General features: G+C 44.9%; 1 protein-coding gene across 3 annotated transcripts in view; it reads left to right on the top strand.

The window, feature by feature from the left end:
• The window catches only part of RNFT2 (ring finger protein, transmembrane 2), a 56,750-nt gene that overhangs the window by 38,123 nt on the left and 9,502 nt on the right, over positions 1–9,125 (top strand). For 2 of the 3 annotated variants that reach the window (XR_005555380.1, XM_039332604.1), the window contains exons 1-6: positions 52–116; positions 1,128–1,305; positions 4,228–4,703; positions 5,585–5,661; positions 6,047–6,147; positions 7,422–7,575. Coding sequence is in view for 2 of the 3 variants with exons in the window: in XM_039332604.1 (XP_039188538.1) it covers positions 1,223–1,305; positions 4,228–4,703; positions 5,585–5,661; positions 6,047–6,147; positions 7,422–7,575 (891 nt within the window). In the remaining variant the exon portion in view is untranslated. Of the gene's footprint in view, positions 1–51; positions 117–1,127; positions 1,306–4,227; positions 4,704–5,584; positions 5,662–6,046; positions 6,148–7,421; positions 7,576–9,125 lie in introns of those variants that run through there. The other variant, XM_039332603.1, reaches the window with a different exon arrangement.

The following is a 9,125-nucleotide window of genomic DNA, read 5'->3' as shown; positions in this document are numbered from 1 at the left end:
GTAGCAGCAAATACCCGGGGAGGGGCGGAGTCGGAAGTCACATGCTCGGCTGGAAGAGGGGGGAGGGGAAAGGAAAAGCTGGGGGAGGGTCAGGCCGGCCGGCTCTCGGGGACCAGGTAAAGTGCTACGTGGGGACCCTCAAACACGTCTCGCAGCGCGGACTGGGGAAAGACCCCTTGGTTTCGCCCTCTTTCCAGTCCCGGGGGGGGGGTTGGTAGGTTCAAAAGGAAAATCCGGAGGGCGATCGCAGCGATCTTGGCCTCCCCTCACGCCCACCCCCCCCCCCGACCCTCACCTGGAATCCTTCCTTTGAAACTCCTGCCTTTGAACTTCACCCGATACCCCCAGGCCAGACTAGAAGAGGGGTACCCTGCCCATTTTTCCACACACCAAATATTTCCTAGGATTCTTGCATCGACACTCCCATGTGACCAACCCCCCCCACCCCCCCACCCCCGTTGAGGGTCTCACCTGGAAGCTTTGCAAGTTGCACACCTGGAATCTGCACACCAGGAGATGCAGTTTGGCTGTCTCCTTGGTCTCCTGTCTTGCAAGCTCTCCTGCAGAATGGCACAGCTGGGAGGCAGCTGTTGAAGGGCCATCCTTGGCGATCAATTAACCCAGGGGTCCTCAAACTTGGCCCTTTGATGACTTGTGGACTTCAACTCCCAGAATTCCTCAGCCAGGCATGCTGCCTGAGGAATTCTGGGAGTTGAAGTCCACGAGTCATCAAAGGGCTAAGTTGGAAGAGCCCTGAATTAACCCAAGGATCACGAATCTGTGCTGCCTTCTGAATCTGATGGGAGCTTTGAATCCAGGTGCTGAAAGGGCTTCCCAGTGATAAAGAGAGCCAGTCTCCTGTTGTGGTTCAGGTGTTGGCCTAGAAACCGGGAGACGATGGGCTCTAGTCCTGCTTAGGTAAGAAAACCAGCTGAATGACTTTGGGCCACTCGCCAGGAGATGGTGAGTTCTAGTCCCACCTTAGCCAAAGTCCTAAGGTGACTTTGGGCCAATCAACGGGAGACGGCGAATTCTAGTCCCACCTTAGCCAGAAACATTTATAGTTGGGGAAGTTTGATTTTTATCTCTTGATTCACGCTGCGGCCTTTGGCTGCTCTTTGTTGCAGGTGGGACTGTCCGGGCTATGTCTTTGAGGGCCCAGCATCCTCCTTGGGAACCCATAATCCTCTCCTACACCAGGCGTCCTTGACCTCCCACGTTGATGTGGGGCGTGTTGTGTTTCAAAGTGCTAAGAAAGATGCAGCGACGGCACAGCAGCATCACCGACAGCCTTCCACCTGAAAGGTAAGCCCGCCCTCATTTATACAGGTGAACTATGTCCCAGGAAACACCTGTTGCAGCAGACAAGCCAGGCATTAAACCAGATCATCCATTACCATACCTGCTGGCTGGCTGGAGCATTCTGGGAGTTGAAGTCCACAAGTCTTAAAATTGTCAAGTTTGCAGACCCCTGGATTAAGCTATAGCACATGTTAATATTCACAATAACACATCAAGGGCTGTCATTTAAAATATTAAGAACATAGATGGTTTTAATAACAGAATTGGAAGGGACCTTGGAGGTCTTCTAGTCCAACCCCCTGCTCAAGCAGGTGACCCTATACCAAGAGTCCCCAACCCCTGTTTCGTGGACCGGTACCGGGCCACAGCATGCCAGCAACCAGTCCGCACAAACAAGCAAAGCCCCATCCGCGGGATGCAGGCAGCACACAAAACCATGCCCCCTCCGGTCTGCGGAAAAACCTCTCTCCGTGGAACTGGTCCTTGGTGCCTCAAAGGTTGTGGACCTCTGCCCTATACCATTTCAGACTAATGGTTGTCCAGTCTTTTCTTAAAAAACCTCCAGTGATGGAGCACCCACAATTTCTGGAGGCAAGCTATTCCACTGGATAATTGTTCTCACTGCCAGGAAATTCCTCCTTAATTCCAGGTTGCTTCTCTCCTTGATTAGTTTCTATGCATTGCTTTTTGCCTTCCCTTTAGATGCCTTGGAGAAAGGGTTATATTAATAACTATCCACTTGTCTGAATGCACCATTCTCAGAATCTGCTCCAATCACCCTGAGCATGTTTTTCTGGATGAGTGCATGGAGACCCCCCTCATTTGTGGGTTAAACCCAACGGGACTCTTAAAAACACTCTCTTGTTAACTTGGGACTCCACGAGCCACTTCTATAAAACCTTGTGGCTTTCTTTATTCAGCTTAGAAGCCTCCTCAAATAATAGACATGTAACGTTCAACACCAAGCAGATAAAATAAGTTTAAAAGGGGGGCCATAGAAACACAGCATAGGTAAATAGCAGGCGGAATAAATAGGATTAAAACCAGGTGACATTCACCCAGTATCGGGCCCTTTCGACAGGATTTTTGCTTGCCTTGTTGCTAAAAACCCTTGTTATGTATAGATGGCAACCTGGCCTTGGAGGCTAGCTATAAAAATCTCGGTTTAAAAAAAGGTGTCCAGGGAGGGCTTTGCATGCTTTGAGATATCTAGAGAGGAGGGCTTGGAGCCGTGGAAAGCTTTGGGGAGAAGGCAAGAGTGGGGCCAATTCCCTTAATGCAAGTAGCAGCTCTAAACTTAGAAAGCTCCTGAGGGCTGGCAATCTAGAGAGGTTTTGCCACATTGCCCAATGTTGGTAAAGTCCCTTTTCAACTCTTTTACTATAGGACATTCCTTTTCTGCCCACCGAATGTTTCTTTTCCATTAATTAAGAGGATGGGCTTGCGCAGGTAGTCCTTGATTTACAAGGACTTCTTTATGACAGCCTCTCAAATATTGGAACACAAACAGTTTGGAAAGAGAAAGAAAGAAAGAAAGAAAGAAAGAAAGAAAGAAAGAAAGAAAGAAAGAAAGAAAGAAAGAAAGAAAGAAAGAAAGAAAGAGAAAGAAAGGAAAAGAAAAGAAAGGAAAGGAAGAAAAGAAAAGAAAAGGAAGGAAAGAAAGAAAAAAGGAAAGGAGGAAAGAAAGAAAGGAAAGAAAGGAAGGAAGGAAGGAAGGAAGGAAGGAAGGAAGGAAGGAAGGAAGGAAGGAAGAAAGAAAGAACTACCAGGAAATTTCTCCTTAGTTCCAGGTTGCTTCTCTCCTTGATGAGTTTCCATCCGTTGCTTCTTGTCCTGCCTTCAGGCGCTTTGGAAAATAGCTTGATTCTCTCTTCTTTGGGGCAGCCCCTCAAATATTGGAAGACTGCTGTCATGTCCCCCCTAGACCTTCTCTTCATTAAATTAGATGAAAAGGCTAGGAAACTGCAAAGGAAGACAAATATTAATATCACTAATGATACATTCTGTTTTCTTAGGAGAAAGGGAAGAGATACTGTGTTTCGGTATCGTTTTGGCAAGACTGTTTTCTCATTTAATTTGGTTTGCATCCCGGAACGGAATAAAGTATATAGCACAGTGTTGTTGTTGTTTTTCCAGATCTGGCAACTTTTAAGATGTGTAGACCTCAAACCCCAGAATTCCCCAGCCAGACACTGTGCTTTGTAAATCATACTAGAATAGAATTAGAATTAGAATAGAATAGAATAACAGAAAGAATAGAATAGAATAGAATATGGAATAGAATAGAATAGAACAACAAAATAGAATAACAGAAGGAATAGAATAGAATAGAATAGAATAGAATAGAATAGAATAGAATAGAATAGAATAGAATAGAATAGAATAACAGAAAGAATAGAATATAATAGAATAGAATATGGAATAGAATAGAACAGAACAGAATATAATAGAATAACAGAAAGAATAGAATAGAATAGAATAGAACAGAATAGAATATGGAATAGAATAGAATAGAACAGAACAAAATAGAATAGAATAACAGAAAGAATAGAATAGAATAGAATAGAATAGAATAGAATAAAATATGGAATAGAGTAGAATAGAATAGAATAGAATAGAATAGAATAACAGAAAGAATAGAATATAATAGAATAGAATAGAATAGAATAGAATAGAATAGAATAGAATAGAATAGAACAGAATAACCCCCTCCAATATACACTGCATAAACATGACCAAAATAATAATAATAAATAAATTGTTTGAATAACTATCTACTGGTCTGGATGCACCTCTCTCCAGAATATCCCATCGGTTTCTCCAACCGACCTGAGCACATTTCTGAAGGGCAACAGAAAGTTATAGATGTAAGTCAAAGACTACCTGTACTGTTTCTCACCCCCCTCACCCCCCCATGTCTTCCAGAAGCCGGAGCCAAGCCATCACCTCAGAGACCAGCGTGGACCAAGGGGGAGTTTTCGAAAGCCTGAAGACGGAAGCCCCCTCCCCTCCACCGCTCTTCTCGGGGCTGGGGGGAATCCCATCAGGCAGTATCTCTGCCACCCCTTTCCAGTCCAGTTTGCTCCTCGGGTCCTCAGCTGGAGGGGGCGAGGTCTTCATCCAGATGCCCGCCCCTCGGGAGGAGGGACCAAGCCGGACAGAGGCGGGGCTCTATCACTACCGGCAACCGCATCATTACCATCACAGCCACCAGCGGGGGTCCTCCCTTCTGCATATGAGTGGCACTGACCGCCACGGGCATCCAGAAGAGACCCCCGATGACCAGCCTGGCACGCCGGCCCCGGCTCTTCCCGAGTTGAAGGTGGTCATCTCCTGGCTACAAGACGGCCTGCCGTTCATCGTCATCCTGCTGGCTAAACTTTGTTTCCAGCACAAACTGGGTAAGGGGCTGAATTGAAGGAGAGAGGCGGGTCTTCCCAGAAGTGGTTTGCATGCATTTGGGTATATTTCACTCCCCCCTCTTTTTTTAAAAAAATAAATAAAACGGCATTGATTCTGTATTAGCATTTATTCACATTTATGCTCAACTCTGTCTTACTGAATAAAAGCACTTGGTTAACCGACTAGGTAGAGGGGTTCCCAACTGGGGGAGCGAGACGATATTCCAGGGGGTGCGAAAACCTGGGGGTTATAAATTTCAAAATTATAATGTACGTGCGTAATTCATTGCCGTTATTTCGGACTTTCGCAATATATTAGAAGCATTCTAGGGGTGTATAGAAAAGATTGGGAACCGCTGAACTAGGAGATCAGCATCTTCGTGCACCAGTTATAGCAGTCTTCCAATATCTGAGGGGTTGCCCCAAAGAAGAAGTAGTCAAGCTATTCTCCAAAGCACCTGAGAGCAGGACAAGAAGCAACGGATGGACCCTAATCAAGGAGAGAAGCAACCTGGAATTAAGGAGAAATTTCCCGACAGGGAGAAGAATTAGTCAGTGGAACGACTTGCCACCAGAAGTTGTGGATGCTCCATCATTGGAGGTTTTTAAGAAAAGACCAGGGGGCCATTTTGTCCAAATTAGTGTAGGGTCTTCTGCTTGAGCATGGAGTTGGACTAAAAGACCTTCAAAGTCCCTTCCGATTCTGTAATTCTTTTATTCTGTTATTTGGTTCTCATGTTTCTTTGAACCTGGAGGACGAAGGCGAGGCAAAAATCCATCCTGGTGCATGGGAACCAAAGGATCCCATCTGGAAGCACAGAATGAAATGGCTGTTAGGGCCATTAATGTCCGATTGAGAGCTCTCTCTGTTTCCCTTACAGGAATTGCCCTCTGCCTGGGCATGGCCAGCACATTTGCATATGCAAATTCAGCCCTTCGAGAACAAGTCTCTTTAAAGGTGGGTCCGGGCCACCCTTCGGGAAATAAGAGGCCGAAACGGGCCTCTCGCGAGACAGACGGCATCATTTTGCTCCACCTGTAATGGAAAGACCTTGCCAGACAGGGCGAAGTTATGCTGCCTGGGCAGAGCGAGATAAGAGACGGCACAGCCCACAGCTGCATAATGGGTGGAGAAAATCACTCAGAAGGGACCTTCCCTAGTTTCTCAGGCTGTAAAGGAGATGGAGGAGATTCTACTTGCAAGATTCACATTCTCACCCGCACACAAACACACACACACACACACACACACAGAAATACGTTGGTCGTTCTCACGGCTACCGAGTTTAGCTGAGATGTTAGAAGGTGGAAAGTCGCCTATTGTGATTTTTCTTTCCTTCTAGGAAAAGAGGTCCGTTTTCGTGATTTTCTGGATCGTGGTCTTCCTGGCAGGAAACACCCTGTATTTGCTCTACACCTTCAACTCCCAACAGCTGTATAACAGGTGAGTCAACAGCTTCCTCCTCTACTGACAAAAAGGGACTCTCCATCCAAGGCCAAGAGGTTAATTATCCCATCTTATCCTATTAATTATTCCATCCTATCCTATTAATTATCCTAGCCTATCCTATCTAGCCTATCCTATCTAGCCTATCCTATTAATTATCATATACTAACTTATCCTATCCCATCCTATCCTATCCTATACTATACTATTTAGCCTATCCTATTAATTATCATATACTAACTTATCCTATCCTATCCTATCCTATCCTATCCTATACAGCCTATCCTATTAATTATCCCATCCTATCCTATAAATTGCCCTGCCCTGCCCTCCTTTGTCCTCCCCATCCTATCCTATCCTATCCTATCCTATCAATTATCCTATCCATTATCCAATTCTATCAATTATCAGATCCTATTCTATCAATTATCCTATTCGATCCATTACCCTGTCCTATCTGCCACGAGAATACTTCATCCCAAACTATATTTATGGGTGCAGATTTTTAATCCATCGGATTATAAGAATTCCCACCCAAAAGCAGTAAAATGAAAGAGACGAACTTCCCTTTGGAATCTGAATTGCTACAAAGAAATAAAATCGGTTTTGTATCTCTTCCCTCCTTGCCCTCTGTTCTGTCCATCTTTTTGTAACCTCATACTTCTGATTGTGTTTGGCGTTTTCCTTCATTTACTGTCGTCTAACGTGGATTTCATTTTTTTTTTAACTAGCTCATTCATTTTGGCTTGTTTGGTTTTGTTTTTTAGGATTTAATTTTACCCGTAGTGCTGTGCCATATTGTGAGTACTTTGATTTTGATTCTCCCTTCCCTCTGTTTTTTTATTTTATTTTATGTTATCACCATCTCATATAAAATTGTGCTGTAACCAAATCTGAAACATTGTTCGAAGAGATGTAGAAGTTTTTGTCTGCAGAAGATCAGATGTCAGTCGCTGCCCTTGAAAGTGACACAAATGGATTTGGTGTTTCTTGAGAAATAAAACGTTGTTGTTGTTTTTTAATGCTCCTGTTGCAGGTCCTTCCATGATTATGTTAACTTCATTTCAGATTTTGTCCCTTGTTTGCGTTTATTCAGAATTGCCTTGCTGGAAAGATTTATTGCAATATTCAAGCAGGGATTTATTTCTGTGGCAATGTTTGAAAATATTATTTGATTTAGGAACACGTTTATCTTTGTTTTATTGGCTTAAATTAAGCGGCTTGCAGCTTCACAGCTGGGTTCCTCTCCTGTCCATCTTGCTGTTTTCCAGCCTCATCTTCCTGAAACCCAATCTGGAGAAGCTGGATTTCTTTGACCTGATGTGGATGGTGGGCATCACAGATTTTGTCCTGAAGTATCTCACCATCGCTCTGAAGTGCCTGGTGGTGGCCCTGCCCAAAATCATCCTTGCGGTTAAATCAAAGGTAGTAGCGCTATGATCTTGCTGTGCCGGGGGTGAGGCGCTATTCTTTTGAAATATGTCTTAAAATGGGGAGGGGTTTTTTGAGGCTTCCAGAATGATCCAGAAAGACAATAGCACGAGTTACTTAAAAAATCACAGGGATGGCTTAACCACCTGGCAGGAAAAGGTCAGCGATGACTCGCTCAAGAACAACCTTGCATTAGCAACACAAGTTCTGGTCCCCATTGTAGTCGTAAAACGAGGACTTCCTAGTTTATGCCTTGGTTTAGGTCTGGGTAGGTGGACCTCATGCCTCTGCTAAAAAGCAACGGCGCTCTAACCCTGTTCTTTCCCACAAATACAGGCAGTCCTCAAGTTACGACCACAGTGGAGCCCAACGTTTGTGTTGCTACGTGAGACATTTGCTAAGTGAGTTTGGCCCCGTTTCTGTTAAGTGAGACATTTGTTAAGTGAGTTTGGCCCTGTTTTATGACTTTTCTTGCCGTTGCCGTTCAGGGAATCGCTCCAGTTGTTAAGCGAATAACACGGCTGTTAAGTGTGGAATATGGTCATAACTCACATTTTCAGCGTCGTCCTAACTTTGAACGGTCACTAAGCAAACTGCTGTAAGTCAAGGACCACCTGTCGAGCTAAGGGATCTAAGGCTTCATCAATCGACCGCTTTCTTAGTATGTTCACCTAACTCAGCCCTTGAACGGTTTCTATTAGTCTTGCTTGCTAGTAATTGTTTGGCAACACAATGGCGGAGTTGTGTTTTCATGGACAAAAACGAGAGAGCTTGAGTCCCAAATCCCTGAATTCTCCTCCTGAGACCACTCCGGACCCTCCCCGGAGTCTTCCCAGTTTCTTTCCATTTTTCTGCTTTCCACCTTCGCCGGTGAACTTTGGCGATGAAGATAAATGGGGCTTCAATTAAAATCTCGGCTTGATTACTCTGCCAGGGCTGAAATGTCTATGATGGGGGTTGAAAGGACGCTAAGTAGGTGTTGCCTGGAATGGTTCGCCCGTGTTCTCCAGAAGGACTATTAATTTCTCTCTGGCAGGGCTCCAAGGATATTTCTCCCCTTTGATGATGATGATGATGGTGGTGGTGGTGGTGATTTTATTAGAGGAGATTAATGGGCTGGCCCACCAGATAATCCAGTGAAGGAGAGGGGAAAGGAAACGAGCGGATAAGCCATCATCGGCCCAAGACAAATGGCAAAGCTGGAAGGGGTTCACAGCCCTTGCTTGCTTGTCTATGAGCTGTCCCAAGTTCTCATTAATCCTTGTCCAACAGAAGAAAGAGGTTGCATCTGTATTTGGCGAGATTGCATCTGTCGAGGGGGCTCTAATAGCTCACAGCACAGATGCTGTTTCAGAATGGCATCTTCTGATTTGGGACGCTGGTCGCTCCTGAGTTGCAATTGTTTGGCCTTGTTTCATGTTGTGCACGCCCCTCTCTCTCTGTGTGTGTGTGTGTCTGCAAACTTTGGTGGATGGGGCTTAACCCTGTGGATAGCACAAAGATCTTCTCACAAGTTTGTGCATATCGTCCAAACAAATTTAAAG

This window comes from Crotalus tigris, unplaced genomic scaffold, assembly GCF_016545835.1.
Source record: "Crotalus tigris isolate CLP2741 ecotype Arizona unplaced genomic scaffold, ASM1654583v1 scf7180000024461.5605484, whole genome shotgun sequence".
Lineage (NCBI taxonomy): Eukaryota > Metazoa > Chordata > Lepidosauria > Squamata > Viperidae > Crotalus > Crotalus tigris.
The sequence above is the reverse complement of the archived record's forward strand: the minus strand, read 5'-3'. Positions and strand labels throughout refer to the sequence as shown.